The sequence below is a fragment of the Topomyia yanbarensis genome, chromosome 2, assembly GCF_030247195.1.
Source record: "Topomyia yanbarensis strain Yona2022 chromosome 2, ASM3024719v1, whole genome shotgun sequence".
Taxonomy (NCBI): Eukaryota; Metazoa; Arthropoda; class Insecta; order Diptera; family Culicidae; genus Topomyia; species Topomyia yanbarensis.
In genome coordinates, this window is record NC_080671.1 from 73917240 (window position 1) to 73938785 (window position 21546).

The 21546-nt window shown below is 36.8% G+C and overlaps 1 protein-coding gene across 3 annotated transcripts in view; it reads right to left on the reverse strand.

Moving 5' to 3' along the window:
• Window positions 1-21546, reverse strand: part of LOC131678456 (transmembrane protein 65) — a 72203-nt gene that overhangs the window by 49278 nt on the left and 1379 nt on the right. For 2 of the 3 annotated variants that reach the window (XM_058958628.1, XM_058958627.1), the window contains exon 2: window positions 7268-7396. The exons of the other annotated variant lie outside the window; for it this stretch is intronic. In XM_058958628.1, coding sequence (XP_058814611.1) covers window positions 7268-7396 — 129 coding nt within the window. The remainder of the gene's footprint in view (window positions 1-7267; window positions 7397-21546) is intronic. 3 annotated transcript variants of the gene reach the window in all.

Genomic DNA, 21546 nt, shown 5'->3' on the forward strand with positions numbered 1-21546 from the left:
TAAGAGCAAATGTTGTTTCGGAGCGCTTTTTAAAAAAATGTTTAAGTCGAAAAACAAGATTTTCATTTTTATTGGCAACAATTAATTAAATCAAGTGCATTATCGTGATTTTGGATCTGCCGAACAATATATTTTATTTAATATGTTGTTTTGGGCGTGGCTATCAACTGTTTAATCCGTGTGTGAATAATAGAACATGGATTGGTTAAATTCAGATCTTTTTCTTTATATACGATCTGATACTCGATCGTTTGAGAGGAAAGTATGGACAGTCGGTCGAGCTTTCAGTAAAACAAAAAATTTCGCAAATCAGTTGACAGATTTCGACGTTATAGCTCATAAACTATTTTCAGGTAATTTGGCCCATCTCTTTCTTTTTATTGAATATTTACTACAAAGTTTTATATATCAAAGAGAACTTTCCATTCCACAATCCGAAATTTAGTGAAAATCAACTAGGAATAAAAATGATGAGAAATGGGGGGTCCGAATTGGAACAGGGTTGGGGTAATTCGGACCTTTCATGTACTTTTGCGCAGAACCGTTTATACACAATACGGCAAAAGATCAGAAAAAGTCGCCTTGGAAAAAAATGTGCGCAATTGATCAGGCTTTCTGGAAAAAAATAATTATTTGTGAATAGGCTGACACGTTTAAGTTCTATAGCTCATAAACCCTTACTAGGTCCGAATTGGCCCAGTTCCCCCTACTGCCTACCCCCTAGGAATGAAACAAGGATGATAATACCTATATAAGCGGAATTCAATCACTGTGCCGAGTTGCAATCGAAATAGTCTGACATCCTGACTAATGAGATGAATAAGGGCTTGTCTACCCTACATTGAGAAGAAAAACACTAGCTCGGATTTTCACCGTTAGGTGACACTGTATATTAGACTGGCAACAATTTTGACTTTTTTTCGGAGCACTGTTAAATCAAACGGTTATTGGCTTCACATACCACTTGTCAAATATGAGTTTTTTTTCGAAAACTCTAATTTACTCAAAAGAGTTTTCAAGTTTGTATTTAAAAATATATGTAAGATAGGCAATTGAAACAATAAATTTAGTACAAAATGCCAGTATCATTTTGTACATACCAAAATCTGCAGATATATATCTTTAGGTGTAAGGATCAACATTGCCGAAGATTGCAAATTGATCCGATTTTGCAGTAAAAAGGTATTCTCATATAAAGTTATGTCTTGCCTTTCTTTCTCGCACATGCTTAGAATAGGAAATTTCAAAAAAATTGGTTGGTCTTCGAAGTTGAATAACTTTTTAGGGGAACCTCCAATCAATATGCGATCTTCAACAAAGCTATTCGTTATAAAATAAACTACGCGACCGTAAGTTTTGAGGTACGCAGAGTTACTGTGAAATTGTCTATTGAAATTTAAGTTTTTATTTCCGATTTTCCATATATAGGGGAACATGGGGAGACTTGACCAGGTTTTCAGCTAAAGCTGCATAAATCTCTAAAAAAGCCTTCAATCCCTCAGAAGTCCTTCAGATATAATGCGCAAAGTTATTGCGCGTCTTAATGATTTTTTGCAGAATTTTTAATTTAATTTTTGAAAAGTTACAAAAGTTTTTCTGTGATCGTTTTTTCTGGTCAAGTCTCCCCATTGCGGGGAGACTTGACCAAGGCGTGGGGAGACTTGACCAAGAGAATTTTGAAAAATCATAACAAAAATAATGACATAAAACATACTGTAATTATTATTTTCCATATTGTCGAGATCCTTAGGTAGCAGTAAAAAATATAAGAGTTGCATTTGATAAATTTTGATTTTTTTAATGCATTTCTTTTTAAGGATTAACTGTACTGCTTGCATTGCATGTTCACACGTAGCGAAATCAGTCCTACTATTGCTAACTTTGTTTACAAATATTAAAATATAAAGACTTATGTTCGGGGTGGGATTTTTTTATGGCGTGATTAACATTACCAGTAGATACCAAAGCATAATAAATATTAGGAATTTTGTATCTTTCTTCAGCTGATCACCACTTGGTCGTCTCCCCATAAAATCTTGGCCAAGTCTCCCCAACATTAGTTATTGCGTTCAATGTCATGCAAATTCTAGTAATAACTATTCCAATGTTCCAGTTTATGTAAAATCATTTCACTGCTTCACAAGGATTAAGATGGTATATTAGTACAATAATAGTAATTAGTAGTCGAGTAGATATGTCCATACAAAGTTTGATAAAAAATTACATCATTTAATGCAAATTTATTAAACACGTAATATTTTCTGCAAGGAAAGGATTTTTCACTCCAAACTTTTAAAATTACCTCAAAGGATCGAAACAAGTATAAAAACTATTTTTGAAAAAAATTTGAGAATCGAATAGAAGACACCATAGCCGAAAATAGAATTTTGCGCTTGGTCAAGTCTCCCCATGTTCCCCTATTACTATAGAAAGTTTAAACCTCTTGTGGGTGAACTAGAGCTATCGGAAATAGCTCATATTTTGCAGATGATTATCATTATCAATTACCATTCGAATTAGCAGTGTTTCGAAAAAAAAGTCAAAATTGTTGCCAGTCTACTGTATCAGATGATCGCTGCAAGTGAAAATATGGAAAATAATTTAATTAACCACAGCATTGTCGAAGATTGGAAGTCAATTCAGTTTTGTTAGGCAATATTATTAAACTTTTAACGAAGTGATGTCTGGACCAGTTTTGCATGAGGCTTAAGGAAGTCTTCTACTCTCGAGACCCAAAATTGAGCTTTTTTTTTGGAAATAAATTGCAAAGTATAAACTGAATATATTTTGAATTTCTATTTTTTCTTTTAATAAAACTGCATGTCTTGACTTTTAAATTTCAATTTTGAAGACCAGAAATTAAACATTCGACAATAAAGGCAAAATTGCATTTGTGGTCCATTGTGCGATAGTGGGGATGAATGTGATGTTAAGTGCAGACAACTTGTGTCTTTTAAATAGCTTTCAAACGATTTTATTGGTTTTGGTCATGAACGAGGTGCAGGAACATATACACTGAAATGCTGTTTTAGGACAAGCAAAAATCTTGCTACAGCAAAGTCAACATCAGTTGCATGATTAAGCAAGGATATCCAGTCAATTGTCTACAGTGGATTGATCTGTGTTAAGCTAGAGGGCCAAGCGCCATTTTTAGATACATGTCCAATGTACCGCAAGAACCGTCCGCATCAGTTTATTTTTGAGAACTAGAATAGTTATCGAAGGTAAGCAAAAATCTCATAATTTTCCATATTAATAGTAAAATTATGGCGCTCAGATCGGTTTGGCTTAACGTAGGCCGGTTAAGAAGCTTAGTGATGTTGGCTTCCGAAAAGTTAAGCTATATGTCAATTCGTCAAATCGAACGTGCGGTGGACATGTCTGAGAAACTAGTAGCGGAGGATGATGTGAATCAATGCCAACTTTTATTTATTTCGATTATAGAGGTTTTAACTTTAAGGACATTCGCCTCTTCGGGTTAGAAAAATTTCTTCAAAAAAATCTCTAACCCTATGTGCGGGGTTGGGATTCGAACCCAGGTGAGCGGCGTACAAGGCAATTGATTTAGCAACTACACTATACCCGCCCCCTGGCAATGCCAACTAATAGTTCGTGTTTTCGTTCGAAGGAAAATCGATTGCACAGCTAGTCGCCAAGTCATCAATTTTTGTACGCAGTCCTCTAACATTTTGGTAGTATATCTCAAGTTGTTGATATCAGCAACCATCTGATGAAAAAAGAACCTTCTTTCTCAGTCGACTGGTGGACAGAATAGAAACGTTGCGTGTCAAATCAAACTTTCAGACAATAAAATATAACCCATTAGTAAGCTTTTGAGATATTTATATCATTCAACTTCAACACCAAAACCAGAGCTTTAAAAAATTGACATCGCTGCATGAACTTGAAAGAAAACGAAATTCAATTCATGCCCGCTGCGATGAATGAAATTTTTGGTTCGTTTCCATCCTCATTCGTTCTCCCGACGCAGCGCTTTCAGGTACGGACATGTTCGGTTTCAGAAGCAAAATGAATTTTATTTCTATGCTGGCTCTGATAGGGATTATCGATCAAAAGTGCACCAGATATAGATTACGCAGTTCACTTATGCTCGAAAATGTAGAAGATGCTAACTTCTGCCTTCAAACTGTCAATTTAATAACAAATGAATGCTTTGGTTGGTGAATGAATTAATATTTCCTCTGCACTCAAGCATTCGATTCTGCATGAAATTTCAGTCAGTTGGAAAGTGAATGAATGAGAGAGGCGTTGAATCTGAATGTAGATTTCGGTAAATGCAAGCAGAAATAGGTAACTGATTTTGAAATTTCGTAACACTGACCATTACCGTATGCTCGCACCTTACGCTTAACTCCACTCATTAGATCCTGTACCCCATCTGCAGCTTCTTCTGTACGGAAACCCACTTTTTCTTCAAGTCGTCCTCGGATTTGACTTCCTTGGGATGCCTTCGTAGTGTCTGCTTCGTAAATGCCCAGTATTTTTCGATGGGCCTTAGTTCCGGTGCGTTGCTAGGCACGAAGCTATATCCTGCCAAAAGATCGTAGGGCAGTCGAAAGTGTTTCAATAGAGGAAGCAGACGCTTCTGTAGACACTCGTTGAGGTTGATCTCCCCGTATACAGTCCCGGTAGTCACGAACGGCGCACTCCGTTTGCCACATGAGCAGATCGCTTGCCAAATCATGTATTTATTGGCAAACTTTGAAAGTTTCTGCTTCCTTACTTCCTCCGGAACATCAAACTTGTGCTGTGCGGTGAAGAACAGTAGGCCCGGAAGCTGTCGAAAGTCGGTTTTGACGTAAGTCTCATCATCCATGATGAGACAATGAGGCTAGTTGTTTTTCGATGTCCCGATGAGAGAGTTGAGGATTTTCCAGGTGCTTGCGCAAAATAAATTCGCGACGTTGCTTTTCGGATGACGCCATTTTTTCCAATTTTCGAAAAACTGTCAGCGATTAAAAGACAGTGTAAACAATATACTCTATTACCACAACAGATCTAAATATTGGTCGCAGTGGTCCGTCTCGAACAAAAAAAATACTTTAAACTACTTCTAACAAAATTTTCAAGAGAAAATACCCAATGTGTTATTTTCTACAGCGTTTTTCCGTAATGCAATTTGATGTGAGACACCCTTTATATCCCTTAATTTTACCTGATGAAACAGTTACAAATCCTGCGTGCTCTTCGGGTTGCCTGGTGCGCTAAAGAGATACCTCGTTGCCATCTCAAATGTTGTGTGTGTGCCGGCTTTCTATCACTGGGGCATACTTTGAGGGTGTGCAGAGGGAGTTATATCTATCAGCCTAGTTGTGCTCCCCGTCGATCATCGAGTTGGAAGCTGTAATAAAACACTGCAATTGAACTTCACTGTGGGGGTGCGTAGCACCTAACATACCTTCAGTTCTTGCTTTTACCTGGCAGAACACGTATATCTAGTATCTACTGGCCCATCCGATTTCACTAAAAAATCCTCACTATGTATTTACTGATAGGTAGTATGATTGATCCTCTGCTTGTCCTTTTCCAGTGCCTTTTGATACAAAGGACGCTGCACTATGGTCTCAAAGCTGCATTTAGGCAGACAAAACTGTTTGCGCCCAAATGGTTAGTTTTAGACATATAGTGTATTCGGTCAACTTTCTTATAACTTTTTTGTATTAGTTAAATTTGGGTGGTCCTTGTGGTTAGGGTGTTAAAAGTATCAACTTATTAGATGTCAAATTCAGCTACGTAATGTTCTACACCGTTGTAAAACAGTTAACACACTTGGAGAACTCTGAGTTACATTCATTGACTGCATGTTCTGCAGCGCACTATGGACAGCCAAGTTGTTTCTCACAGGACGTAGCTTTATGGCCAGACTCTGAGCACTTATAGCATCACGTAACATCGACCACTTCGGTAGCTCTACACCGTTCTCAGCCTACGTTGACACGTAGCAGTTTCATAAGTTGTTCGCATGTTGAAGCATCGGCTTCAATTATGACTATCATTCTGCTATGTTCTCCGTTTTGTTTCTTTGGCACTCAAATTATATTCAGCTCAGTTGTCTCAGAAAAACTATTTTGTAGCTTAATTTTATCGATCAGTTCCTCCTGCTGCAAATCATCAGTAATTCTCGGGCGAAGTGGTTGCTTAATTTCGAAGTCGTTATTGTCCGTTAACAGCTTTTTCCCGTTTTTACTCAATTCTAGTGCGTGTTCTGTCGATTCGCAACGTACTCACTGCACTACTGTATTGGACTTCCTTAACGGTAGACGCAATCGGATATATTTTGTCACGGATTTGCTTTTTCATTACTTCAACCGGTTCATATATCGTCGGCTTGAATTAAACAGTTTGTTCCATTTTCAGTATTGTGCTGGTTTTGTATTTTCCTGACTAATGGGAGTGCTTGGTGCAAGCAAAATATTTTCGTTACATGACTGGGTGTTTGCATCAATATCCTTCTGATTAACCATCTTACGCCTCTTACCCAACCTCTGTATACCGCAAACATAGGAAATACTTAGACAACACTTCACCCTATCACCGTTTGGGATATCCGGAGTTTTGTGTTTGGTATTTAATACTAAGTTAGTATCACTAGTCCGATAATTATCATGCACACTATGCATCGGCTGCGAAGCCTGTTCAAACAGAAGGTTGAATAAGAGCCCAATGAACCAACTACAATCAATATCATACAATAGCTAGGTTGGTGTTGTCCAGCGGAAGATAATAGTAATATATTCTATATAGTTAATATGTAATCTATCAAACTAACTGGAGTTGGAATAATCAGATAATCAGTAAATAATAGGCAGCATTTTACCCACTACAAAGAACGGGGTTTAAATAAATAGCACGTTCTAAAGCAATTTGGTGCTGGTGACATTTATCAAAATCAGCTTATACAACGTTCAGCTTTGGATCGACGCTGAATATAAAACCTGTAAATACATATGAACACTAATTATACGAACAAAATTATGTCTGCTTTACAGGCGCCATAATTGACGCTTCGATATTTGCTACATTGTTGTCTATTATATCGGTTAGTCATGCGATATTTTAATACTACTGCAACAAGCGTTTCATTTATTTTGTTATGCACGCACCGAAACCTCACTTAACACCATAACCAAGTTTGTTAGTTTAACTAGTTAGTACGGATTAAATACCAAATGTATCATTACGAATAAATCGAACCAGCAACCGCCACAAACAGCAAGAAAAGATAAATAAAAGCTAAAACTCCTACCGAATTTCTTCGCCAGCCAATCTTCCGGTACCGCACAGTACGAACCGGTAGGATCTACATCCCCGAGCACCGGTTTCAACTTCGCCGGCCGCCCAAATCTACTTCTCCAAACCGTAGCCGCCAACTGTCCTGCACGTGGGTGTGTACGATTTGATGTATTAGGGTGTCATGCGAGCAGAGAGCAAAACATTAGAATGATGCCCAGTTGGCGAAAGCTATGCGAGATAAAACCATTAAAACGACGGATGAGAAGATTGGAGACCGATTTAATGAAACTGGGTCGTTCGGCTTTGTCCCAATGACACTAAAAAAAGAGCAGCCTGATAATAGGCAAACAGCACAGAGTGGAATACAAACGAAGTCCAATATACAATTCTTTGAAGTGATTCTAGTTTGAACATTTTACAACGAAGGCGACTTCTGTTACAGGCAGGTAGCAGTACAACGAGTTTTCATTAGTAGCAGCACATCCAAAAGCAATTTCCGTTTTCAAGCAGCAATCCAATCATTTGTCACCATTTTACACAAAACAATAATTAAACACGACAGACAATTTAGCACCCGTAACAAGAAAGATCTGAAGGGCAGACCATGCTTCGTGAAACGGGCTTTTGTACGAATTAAAAAATCGGCGGTAAACTTCAAGCGTAAAATTTAAACTGGTACTAGACAATGTAAGAGTCGGTTTAACGAACCTGCAGCGTAAAATAGTCGATTTTCAACGAATTGGTTTTTCAATCGATTTTTTTGTAGAATGTAGATTATACAAATTTTCTTGCTTAAGAATTATTTGTTTTTTAAACGATTTTCATTCTGGAGGTTTATGTTAGGGGATTTGATTGGCATTTGAGCTATTCATATACTGAACCACCTCAGACCAAGTTTTGCACTGGAAAATTGTAACCCATCATTGCATTCAAACATAGTTAAACGGGTTTTACGAAGCTTTGTTTTCGACAACTCAATTAATATGCACAGTTTCGGGCTGCTTCTGTCTGGAGCAATTTACGAAAAACATAGAAAGCGTTCAATTAAGATTGTATACATTTTTAATTATCGTTTTTCTTATCGGTCGCTCTATGTTGTCCTATTGCCTAAATAAAGTTTCTTTTTGTCCGTGGCATTTTTTCGCGTTTATATATTCTGCAAGTAACCAAGAGTGACAGGTTTGCGGAACAGAGCACCACTGGATGGTACAGTGGAGAGCATAACAAACAGTAGGTACACAAGTACTTTGGTTGATCGAGTTTAACGGAAAGAAAAACAGTGCTATTTATAGTTATTTTTTGGAGAGGAATTTGTGTATTCAACCGTTACAGTATCAGAAATGCTGACGTTTGAGTAGAACTTTTTCTTTAATATCATAAACAGCCACAGTATTATTTAAAGTACCGACTCAAACCATTTGAAGATATCACAAATATTTCAATGCAATCAATCAACGTTATATACGTAGGTACAATATGGTGGTAGGTATTTTCGCAAATTTGGAATTTAGACCATCGCCGGTCAAAAAAATTAATCAAGGTATCAACAAAATTGGGCTAAATTTGAGAGAAATTGGACCTTACTAACACGTGACGAAGCGATTTGAGTTTTATATGAGGAATACATGTATTTTTCATGTTTTATTTGAAAATTCATATCTTATTCATAAAGTGATCGAAATTTTTTTTGTACTTAGTAGAGTTCAAGCACACCGTGAAAGTTTTCAAAACAAATATATATGAAGAGAACATTTTTTTTTCAAAATGTAAACCCGAAATCTCAGCATTTTTATAATACAATATTTTTGAAATTGGTTTTCTAAAGAATCCGAAAACTTTCCGTTGAAACCTTGCATCATGTGCTCGAGCTTCACTAGGTTTCATTTTTTTTGATCACTTTAAAAAAGTAGTTCATATAAAACGAATGAAAAAAAAAACATAAAAATTCAATCACTTTGGGAAATGTGTTAATATGGTCCAATTTCACTCAAACTTAGCCTAATTTGATACACTGATTCATTTTTTAATGACACGATGGATAAAATTCCAACATCGTAGTTAGTTTAGCCACCCTATAGGTAAAGCTTTATTCTGTATTACAGCAGATTGATTTTCAAACCGCACCATAGGGTCTGTTGATTAAACTATACTGCCCATAAAAGCATAAGAGTCTCATATTGAAAAACAGCAAGCCGGGAAAAACGCTGTTCAAGATTTGCATTTTCATAGAGCCTTATGGATTGGACATCTATGTTTTGGTATCTTTTTTCGATATTTTTCAAACAAAACTGGTAATCTTATTTGTGCATTGTGATTCAGTGGTGATACAGAATACAGATAACTCATTTTCGACAAAATCCATATGAGACTCTTGTGATTTTATGGGTAGTATAGTTGAATCATATTTTAGTTGTTTTCATGTAGCTTTCAAATGTACCTTACAATATCGCCTTAATGTTAAAAGGACAGGAAATTTTATGGGCCTTTTGAGAAATCTATTGTTGTTTATAAAGAAACGGAATAATTTATGAAAAGGTCGTAACAAAACTAAATAATTTCGTTGTTTTTTTCGAGAGTTGTCCTATTGGAGCTGTAAAGCTAGGGTCTCGGAAGGGCTCCCTGTTAGAATCACACTTTACAATTGCAGACGAGACAGGCAATGGCGCCCACTAAACACTGCTTTAGGCCAATTGCAGCGGGCCGTGATTCTGAATATGATATGCATTGTACGGTTCAGGTACGTGCGGGCGTAGGGGCGATCGCGTGTATTATCGCGAAGGACTCGAGCATTTGTACGTTAACGTGTTGGATCGCGTGTGCGTTTGTATGTCGCGTGTGCTAACGTGTATGAAACTTCGCGTGTATAAATTCAATATTAAAACTGTGTGCCATTCGCATATTCGCATAAGTACGGTTCAGATTCTAGAAGGAAGCGGATTTTTCCATATCACTAGAATTCTCAGTCAAGTCGCCATGGAACGTGTTGTCCAGTGGATATGAGCTTTATTTTTTGATTGGTATAACATTCAGTTATACCAATCAAAAAATAAAGCACATATCCACTGGACAACACGTTCCATGGCGACTTGACTGGGAATTCTAGTGATATGGAAAAACCCGCTTCCTTCTAGAATCTGAACCGTACTTATGCGAATATAAGTTGCTAGAATGGAGGGTAAGGAAATCATTACTCTCCATTCTAGCAACTGATGTCCATACATTCAGTTATACGCGTTTGAGACCGCGTTTGTAATTTCGTAAGTACTAAAAGGCGTAGATGATCGCGAAGGGCTTAAGCCTTCGTATGTTGACGTGTTTGTCGCGTGTATAAATTCGGTTTTGTAACCCTGTGGCCATTCACATATTCGCGTGTGTTCTTGGATGGACACGCGGGCTGTTGCGATACTTGCAAGCGTTGGTGTTGTTGACACCAACGACGAGAAGGGAACTACAATGATAGCAAAGCAAAAGGAAATTGAAGGTAGTGGATTATTTAAACGCAACACCTAAATTGGAAACTTAGAAGGAGTGAAGTAAAAGTGCAAATTTGATCCGGTTCAGCCGAAGCCAAAAAGAGCACAACAAATAAGTATTTACACGGGAAATTTGCAAGCTACGAGTATTTTTAAATGCGAAGGAAACATTTTCTAATAATTTTTTTTACAGTTTTAGCTGATGAATACCAAAAGGGGTGTTTTAATTCTGCTCAAGAAAATCCTGCAAACTACACAGATTTGTTCACGCCAATACGGACCGTCATTCTTATATTTAGTTTTCGGTGTGCGGATCACATTCTGACAGGGAGTGAGTTACCCCATATCACTAGAGTTCCCGGTCATTTTGTTTTTATTTTTTCAATTTTATTTATTTTTTGTTTCTTTTTTTATTGATTGATATGGACCTATTAGTACCGAGGATAGAGACTTCCGGACGTGCCCAATTCTTGATCGCGCGAGTTTGTAGGTTGACGCTTGAGATTACGTTTGTAAGTTTATGAGTGCTGAGACGTTTACCTTATCACCGGGGTGTTATCATGTTTGCGAGATTGTGGATGTAGGTTGCTTGGATAATCGCGAGGGGCTCAAACGTTTATACGCTGATGTGATTTTATAACATATTCGCGTGTGTTCTTGAATGGTCGCGCGAACCGTGTGTCTGATATTAAATTTTCGGTATACGATTTATATTCTATGAGAGAATGGGTTGCCTTATATCGCTAGGGTTCCCGGTCATGTCGCCATGAGACGTGCCTAATAGGTATGACTGTATTTTCTTAATTGGTCCAGCTGAAGACATGGACCTAGGCTTTTAGGATCGAGCATAGACTTCCGGACGTGACCGATTCGTGATCGCGTGCGCGAGGGAATTTCTGTAGGTTCCTGCTTGAGAGCGCGTTTGAGAATGTATGAGTGTTAAGACGTTCACTATCGCCGAGGTGTAATCATGTTTGCGACATCGCGAGCGTAGATGTGCGTGAATGGTCACGAAGAGCTCAAGCGTTTGAATGTTAACGTGTTTTTCGCGTGTGCTAGCGTGTATGTGACTTCGCGTGTATACACTCGATGCTGTGACAGTGGTACCATTCACATATTTGCGTGTGGTCCTGAACGATCGCACGAGCCGTGAATCTAATACTAAATTTCAGCGTGCGGTTCAGATGCTACAAGGGCATGAGTTCTCTCGTATCAACTGTAATTACCGGTCATGCCGCAATGTGAACGTGGTGGATATGAGCGTTATCTTTCACTGACCCAGCTGAAGGCGCGTGTAGAATGGCAGTATAAGACTCGAAAAGAAGATATAAAAAATAATAGATGAGAGATGTAATAGGTTAGACAGGTGCAAGATACAGCTGAAGCTTAAAAATATTGAAAAAGCAGTCAATCCTAAAATTGCATAAATAAGTGGTATGAAACTGAATAATATATCGTTTTGTAAAATGCCAATTAAACACAAAATGGCAAAAAGTGGCACCAATTTTGCTCTTGATTCACTTACTGGGGCACTGATTTATTTAAAGGTATTGATATTTGAGATGAGAAATGATGAGAACATAAATAAAGATCACTTTATAATACCAACATATTTGGGAAATATTGTACAATATATTCAGCTCAATTATAACTCGTCGCTGTTGTGCTATCTTATGACAAGCGCCATTTTGCACATTTCGAGAAAAACGATTTTTAAAGTTTGAGGTTGAATATCTTGAAACTTATAAATGGTATAAACAATTCAAAGAAGACAATCGATGCTTCTATCTATTCTGTATTAATCTCTCAAATATTACGAAGATCCGTTGACTAAGTTGCGAGTTTTTACTATAAATGTAAACAAAAGTCGCACTCACACGTGTCATAGGTGTGAATTGATGACAAAATTTGTATGGCGTGTCATAATCGTGCATGGAAAATTTTCCATAGAAAAAAATCATCAATTATTAACTTTTATTCATATTTTTGGTTTCATTTGGTCTATAGACAATCGGTGACATACATTTTGAAGGAAATGAGTCAGGGAATCTAGAAAAAATAGTTATTTTTGGTTACAGTGTTGCCAAATATGCTATATTTCCAGTTTAAAACTTAAATTGCATTTTTCTCACAATTAGTGTACTTTTATTTTAAAAATGATTATGCCATTGTGTTCCTCAGATAGTTTTACACATAAAACATCTTATACATCAAGATAACTTGAGCCAATAGCCAGAAACGGTCATTCGAAGCAAAAATTATAAAATTTCGCAGCACGTTTTTCGCTATAGCTCAGTAATCAAGCAGAATGTCAAAATTCTGAAAACGCCACTTTGTAGAGATTTTTTAGACAAGTGATGTGGCATATCTAACTCAGTTTACCCCAAAATGGCGTTTGTCATAAGATAGCACAACAGCGACGACCTGTCATATTCATTGATATATGCGGTTAATTTCGATTTTCGAATGTACATACCAATGGATTTAGCAGATACTTTAGGACTAGCCGATAGATAATACTGGTTCTTGGATAAATGAAAGTAAATATCTTGACTGACGACGAGAATTTATCGCTTTTATTTTATTTCAACTCTGATGGCTACTGCTGGATGCAAATAAAATAAATAAATCAAACAAGGTTTCCAAATCGTGTGGTAGCTATCCAGGAAACCAGTCTAGTATGATTAGAAGCTATTGCACGAGTTTGAAGTTTTCGCTTTTGGCCAGCTTTTTGGGTCAAATACTCCTCTGTGAATTGGTTGATTGTTGTTTGAGAGATTGAGGTAAAAAGAGGAAAAGTATAGAACAGACAAAAGGCTCACATCAACACTCCCGGCCTCCTCGATACACCCCTATCGAGACGTATTGTAATCAACATCTTGAAGCGGGCTTCTTATATAAATCAAATCCTGAGTAGTCATAATGATTGGTGGATTATTATCATGTGAACTAACTAATTTCTATCACTAGAACTTGGTGCAAATGGAAACTAAAAAGCTCCTTATATTTAGATAACTCTATTGAATCTATTGTGGCATGATGATGTCTACAATATCGTCAATCCCATCAACCTGCGAGCAGTGTTGCTGAACTCGTAAAAATAACTCTTATATTTCTCATTCGCGTGTTCTCATTGCGCCCAACACTCGTATCCGAGTGTTCTCCATACATGCTTTTCTTTCGTTCGCTCCCCAACCGGGTAGAATTTCTGCGAGTTCCAGTCGGCCAAAAGCCACTCAAATTGCACATATTGAAACCCACTCTTTCGTTCGCACCCACCCACTGGCGCTCACTCCTACTGCTGCTACCACTCGTCCATGCTCTCACTCGCCTAAGCTCCCACTCGCCCATGCTCCCACTCGTCCGTACTTCCACTCGTAGCCACTCGCGCTCTTTAACCCACTCGTATCCACACGCACTCTTAAAGGCGTTCGCCTTCACTCGCACGCTTGCAGTCGCTAGCGCTCTCGCTCCGTCTCGCATTTCGTTCTTCGTTGGTAGACCAAGAATGCTGCAAATGAATTTATTCGGATATTTTATGTACAAAGTCCAAGCCGCGGCTGTTTGAAGATCGAATTGCACAATACGTCTGGCTTTCGTCACCGGTACAGCACGTCAGGGAACGTCAAAATTAGTTATATGCAGTTAAATGGAGGTATTCACATACAATATCAACAGCACGGAATGCTTTGACGTACGGAAAGAGTGAACGAGAGACGCATTCAACTTAACTTGATGGAACGATGACGTGGCGTTGACGGACATTAACGTTGATGGAAGCTGATATATCGTATGGATTGAGGTTGATATGACACTGGTATAGCGAAAAGAAACTTGTAAACAACAACATAAAAAGAGTGTGTTGAATTACAATTCATAAGACCAAAATGGCCAGCACATTTATAAATAGGTATTATCTAGGGTATTATCAGTGAAATTACAGTGCGCGGAAAAAGGTGCACTAAATTTAGGCGAACCCAATTCCGCTCATAAAAATTGTAGTTTCAACCAACAAGAAAAACATATAATACACTCTAGAAAACGTCAAAAACCATTGCTTATGGTCCGGCAAGGACATTTGGTCGGTGTTAAGTCAGACCGGACTAGGTCGCAAAACTTCAAAAAATGAGATAATGAAAATACTGGATAAAGAATTTCTTCAGCTACATTCAACTTTTGCAAGATTTGAAATATGTAACCATAGACAAGAATCATGGCAAAAAAATAAAGTATAACGTATTCAAAATTTAAACTCGTTTTTCTCGAAATCAATATTTTGTCACATAGTCCAGTCTGGCTTAACATTTCATCTAAAGAGCTGCGAAAACTCCGGGAAGGTAATGGATAAAAGGTTTCTTTCAGCGACATTCAAACATATCTGGAAGAGTACCAAACCTGTCTTCAAACATTGAGCCGGAGTTATGAAAGATTCGAACTAAACCAGGGAGATAAAAGAGCACATGTACCTGACCCATACTCTTTTATGTTTTTGGTTTAGTACGAATCTTCCAAAACTTCTGCTTCCAACGGTTACTGGAAGAAATTTGATTACAGAACCTGCTGAAACGGTAACATCGCAAAATCCTTTGATAAAACTTGTCACAAACCAGCAAACGTAAATTCCAATACAATATGAAAGGATAATTATCGTTTGTTGCGACTAGTCTATCAGCAATATTTCGATGAGGTTACAAGGAAGAAAAAAATGTTGAAATAAATTTACAAAGAAAAAAGAGAAGTGAGATTGAATAAAAAGCTACAGAACAGATAAAAACGAGCAAGTACAAAAACTTTTGACGAAGAACAGAAAGAAAGGGAACTGCAGTGTAAAAACCAATCCAATCTAAAACTAATGATGTACATGTAATGAATTAATCCACAATTCGAGCACATAGCAAAAAGAAACAATTCAAAGATTAGATTCTTTACTGTGGTTCAATGGAAATTATATTCACCGCAGTTACCTTAGTAAACCTTATTCAAATGATACCCTAAAATTGAGTAAAAATTCTATTCAGGTAGTTTTTCGTATTCTAAAAATCCTATAGATTTAGATGAGGTTCCACTTTTGTTGGAATCCTACTAAATAATGTTCTGCGCGGAATTTGAAGCACCTGTGCGCGGAATTTCAATCAGTGCAATATATGATGCGCGGAATTTGGTGCAACAACACATTTCATTTTTGTAATTTTGTAATTGTAATAATTTTAAATTCTCCTGTTGTTATAATTTTCCATAGTAACATAATAAAATTGCTAGCCTGTGGGACTTATTGCATAACTCTAACAATTTGGATTGATTTTTCATAACGAGTTTAGCTTTACTCATGCCTTAGGTGCGCGGAATTATGTGCCTTCACGTTATGTCACTGAATGAATATATGCATAAATCGTGAAGAATTTGTTTTGTGCAGATAATGTTCGTAAAATATCGAATTTAATAGCTGCTCCAAAAGTGAAACTAATTTTCATAAAAAAAAATTGAAAATTTTAGTGGTGAGCTGTTTGAAATAAAATTCATTTTGCCAGATCGATCCCTTTAATTAACAAAAATTGGTAAACAAATATCATGGGTAGTATACATCTATGACCATTCCTTGTACATTTTGCATTAAATGAATCGGATCAAGACCTGTGCTTGATATTCGGATTAAATACATGGTTTCGAGATAAACGCATTTAATGCGGTTCACTACAAAAATTCAAATCCATTAACAAACATTGGCTTCTAGAGAATATGTATGTAGGAGATCGACTACCGTCATAAAGTGAATTTCTAAACATAAGCACTTAATTTGTTGAAAATTTCGTGACATAAGCTATCTGTCCTCCAAATTACGACGGACTCAGAGCAAATCTATCAGCTGTAAGAAAAGTACAGCGTGCGTTATATACTCTAAAGCATTCGTTCACAGTCCTAAATTGATACAGCCAGTAGACTATGTTAGAAGAAATCTCCAGTGAATGATTTTGCGCACTTTCCACTAAGCTGAACGCTGCACTTTAAAAGTGTGAGTAATAAAGCTGCTACTGAAAACTGCGAGCTGCCAAAACACATGTATTTGAAGTTATAGAGATGATACTCTCATAGACAGGCCAGCCGAACTAACCAGTCTATGAGATAAATTTATTAGTAGAATGTTAAGTGCGTAATACGGTTCGAGTCGAGTTTTTGTGCCACAAGCAATACTAGTATTGAAATAGTAATTTTTACTTGCTCGTCAACTTCTCACGCTGGTTTTTCCCAGATAACGAATTAACTAGGGTCCGGGTTTGTTTTGCCGACTGGTATTTTCCCGAATGGGTTGATTTGCCGAATTAAGTATAAAAAAGTTATTTTCAATGGTAATTGAATAGTATAAAGGATGATTCAATATTTAAATTTGACGAAAAGCATGGATGTGGGATGATAAATTATCGAATCAATAGTCAAATTGTAAAGAATAGTTAAGGTAATTAATAAAATCAAACTTTAAATGAAAATCGTTTCTCTTTGAGCGTCTTGGTGGAATTTTGAAAATGAAAATTTTGAAGATGCTGAATTTAAATGAAAATCAAAATGACTAAAGAAACGAAATACCTCTGAACTAATTCCTACTATCGTGATTCACTTGCTTCTCTTATTCATAGACATAATCTTGGATTTAGATCATTTCAACAAATATATAGAAAATTTTATAAATTTGTGCTAATGGAGATTTGAACATGACTGAACAACATTGTTTTCGGTAATACTGATTCTTCTTGACGCAAACAACAGTTTTTATGCGAATGCATAATATGTGTAGTCAGTCGATGAACTAAGGGAAAATGGAATACAAAAATCTTCTTCGTTATTTTGAAGAAAAGTGAACGAATTTTATTTTTCGGTTTATCTTATGCCATTTCCCGAAATTCCAACTGTTCTATATTTTTTTGGTTCATCGAGTAACTACAAGTCTATGTTTTAATTTTTTTTACTGAATTTCCTATTTCAGACAATTGTATCAAGAGTTATCATGTCCGCCGCGGCACTCCTCGACATGGTAAGGGTTCAACATCTACTCTTCGAAAGCTCGTATGTGTGGCTTTGCCTGACTGAAATTTTTTCATGCATAATGAATGCATACATAAACCTTAACGAGAGGTCCATTGTCACTTTGCCATCAAAATCGTATAACAAAATTACTTTCAGTTTGAGCACTTTATAGTAGACGCCCCTTAAAAGACAAGTTTTATTTAAGACACCGCACTTATAATTTGATTACATATTTTTAAAAAAATATGAAAAACAATATATTTAATTTGTTCTTTAAATACGACCGGCATAAATTTGTATAGACAGATAACGTATGTATGCAATGACAATTTAATGCGAACGCGCGCACTGTTAGTTTAGTTAGCTTTTGCTTGCGCTGTTTTAGGATTTCATCAGAATGCCGTACCTGATCCCTTCGCTCCTTTACGAGCGCTCCCAGTTGCTAAAAGAGTGTATACGTGCTGTTCTAATAAACATCTTCAGAGCTGTAAAGAGTGCTTAGCACACGGGAGTGGGTGGCATGCAGCAAAAACTCGCAGCTGAGGAGTCCCATCATGGGAACCCACTCTTCGTTGGAGCTGATATCTAGCGAGCCGACAAGAGTGCGAGTGACACACGAGCTTATAGCGAAGGCAGATAACTCACATGAATCAAACGTAATTGCCGCTCGTGCTGACTGTCACATATTTGAGAGTTCTTCGAATACGTGTGTACAGCAGTAGGGAGCATACAGTGTGAGTCTCGCGCTCGCTGGCGAACGAGGAGGATGTGTTGGCTTCTCGCTCTTTTAGCAACACTGCCTGCGAGAGGGTATTTTGTACGCAATTTGTTGTTATGAAGAAAATGTTGATAAAAACCGTCAAACATTTTGTAGGAACATGTATTTGAAAGAATTGTAAAACATTTTTTTTTATTCCGGCCGCGTTGCAGGGGGATGATGGTAGCTGCTACGTTATTTAAAAGGGGGAGGTTGGAATTTTGTGACAAAATGTTACGAGGGGGGTGGGAGTGGTCGAAAATCACCGAAAAAAGGCTACGTCATATGTGTAAGACCCCTGAGACGAAGTCGGAATACTGTTAATAAAAGTAATAATAGTTGCTTAGAAACAGATTTCCAAACCAGAGTATTTAACAATTTTCAGGCTACTATTGTTATTCCTTTTTTTATTTATTTCGATTATAGAAGTTTTAACCTTATTGCCATTCGCCCTTTTTTCAGGTGGGAAAAATCTGTAGCACTCTGTGCGCGGTTGGGAATCGAACCCAAATAAAATGCGTACAAGGCAATCGGTTTAACAACTACGCTATGCCCACCTCACCCTAGTTTTTTCAAGGGTTGGTCTTTTTGAAAAATATTTTCAAGCTAAAATTGTTCGATTGGCTATAACTAGCACACTACCAGTCAAAAGTTCAAGTTCACTTGTTTTTTTTTTGAATTTTATATAATTGAGTGAGTTTCTCAGTAGGCTTTGTCAGGCACATGCGTCTTGACTATATTATGTGTAGCTACTGGTCAGAGTTTGACGCCTTTGGTTGACTCGTAAATCACAAACAAACTTGTTACGACATGTTGTATTCTTTCGAGTCGAGTGTCGAATACATAATACGTGTAACATCTTAGTGCTGCAAGAGCTCACTCCAAAAATTATATTCCAAATTGTTTTTTTTATATTTTTCTTTATTAAAATATAAGTAGAAAGATTTTTACATTGAAAACTGTCGAAAAAAATATCTATTCAAATTGGCTTAATTTGAAGATTATTATCTCTTTATTGAAAAGTGAAAACAACTCCATATTTTATATGTCTATCGTAGAGAAATGGGCCGAAAAATAATTATAAATAATAATTAATAACAATAAACGAAGAAAACCATAGCTTTTTGAATATTATATTGACCCTTAAGCGCATGAAACTCATTTTTCTGGATGAATGCGATATATTATACCGTTTTGTAAGGCGTTACATATCACGGAATTCGGTATGTTGCAAAATGGCAACAGTATGCATTTAAGGGTTAACATTGTAGGGTTGCAGAAGCCAAAAACTGCAGTTTTTTTAAATCGACGATTTTTGACCTATAATCGACGTTTATTTTGAAATGAAATTCATCTACTATCAAAAGGTTACATAGCATCGAGGGTTGGTTTTGCCACAATACAATTTGAATTATTTTAATGGCTAATTTGGAAAGAAAACTGTGCATAATGAAAACTCGTTGATATATCCCTGACCTGCTATCTTTGTAACCCTATCCGTCGCCGTGAAGTACAATCATAAAGCAATCCACATAATTAGACCCGGTGCTTTGAACAGCAATCAGGACAGATTGTTGCCAAGGATAATATGCGACTAATTCCACTGCACCTAATTAAAGTGATCGTATAATATTCCCGTATCAGATATAGATTTAATCACAATGAAAACTATTTGTTGCATTACAGTGTCTTCAATTTAAATGGCAATGGTGTGGTCGATATCGGAAGTCAAATTCGTGACATAACTTAGCTGACTATAGAATAAGATCAATATAAAAATTCGCTGAATAGAAGATTTCGCAAAGTGGGCTGAAATTCTCAAGAGATGATAAAACCGTCCTATGGACAACGCAAGACTGATGGATAGATACTATTGTAGAAAGCCAAGTACGTTCGATAGAGACTGAGAGATAGCTGAACGTGCAAATTATATTCTGCCGATCTACGCATAATTGGCACATGCACATGGGGAATTCCTTGGAATATGGGACAAATATGCGTATAACGGAAGAATACAGTGAGTGGAAGATGTGTAATCTGTGGTTGAGTCTGATAACGATATACAATATATTGAGGGATAGAGTGTAGGTACATCAACGTTTTAACTGCTGGAATTATGAAACAAAACATATAAGCAAGTAGGGGAAGCTTGGATCGCACATCAAAAAATAGAACTTTATGGAAACAGGCATGGAACTTCGGTTTTGCGATGTTTCGGATTGAATTAGCTATTTTGAATAATTTGATTTTGTTCAGTATCAATTGTAAACATAACCAAATTTACAATAAAACATTACGTCATTTCGACCTGAATATTTCGTACTGTTTTCGTTTCTAGGCATTCGAATGCATCATCGTACAACCTACACGTACCAACCACGTAGCGAACTGTAAACAAATCAATACAAGCCGACAATTCTGCTCGTGGATATAACCACTAATGTACAAAGTCATCCGCTTTACACTAACAAAGCAAACTATTCTCGTCACGGATAGGGATAGGTAGGTATATTAAATTAATCCAAACATTCGCTGATACTATTTTTAGTCGATGCTCTGCGTTTTAACCACTGCACAGTTGGGGTTGCATACTACAACCAAAACTAAATAGGGGAATTGTTCTATTGAAGCTATGTGTTGACATTTATATGAGTTTCATGATTTCCAAACGGGAAACTAATTAGGAATATTCACGTGACTTTGAAACTACGTGCTGCAACGGACAAGTTTTGCTACATGCAAACAGAATGCTTCGTAGGTAACGCGGCGTCATACAAAATTTTAAAGCTGCCTTGAATTTCTCACTACTCAAAGTAAACCATATTTAGATCAATTCAATCAATTTCATCACCAGTGACAATGCATTTTATTTAATCATTACAATTAGCAAAAGTTTTGCAAATCTTGGTTCAATTACTGTACATCCTTCGCAAGCTAAATGAAAAAACTGATTTGAGTCCCATTGTTGTCTATAGGCAATGAATACACCAACATTCGATATTATTTATGCTTGATTTATTTCTGTAACTTGTGTACTATCCTTGT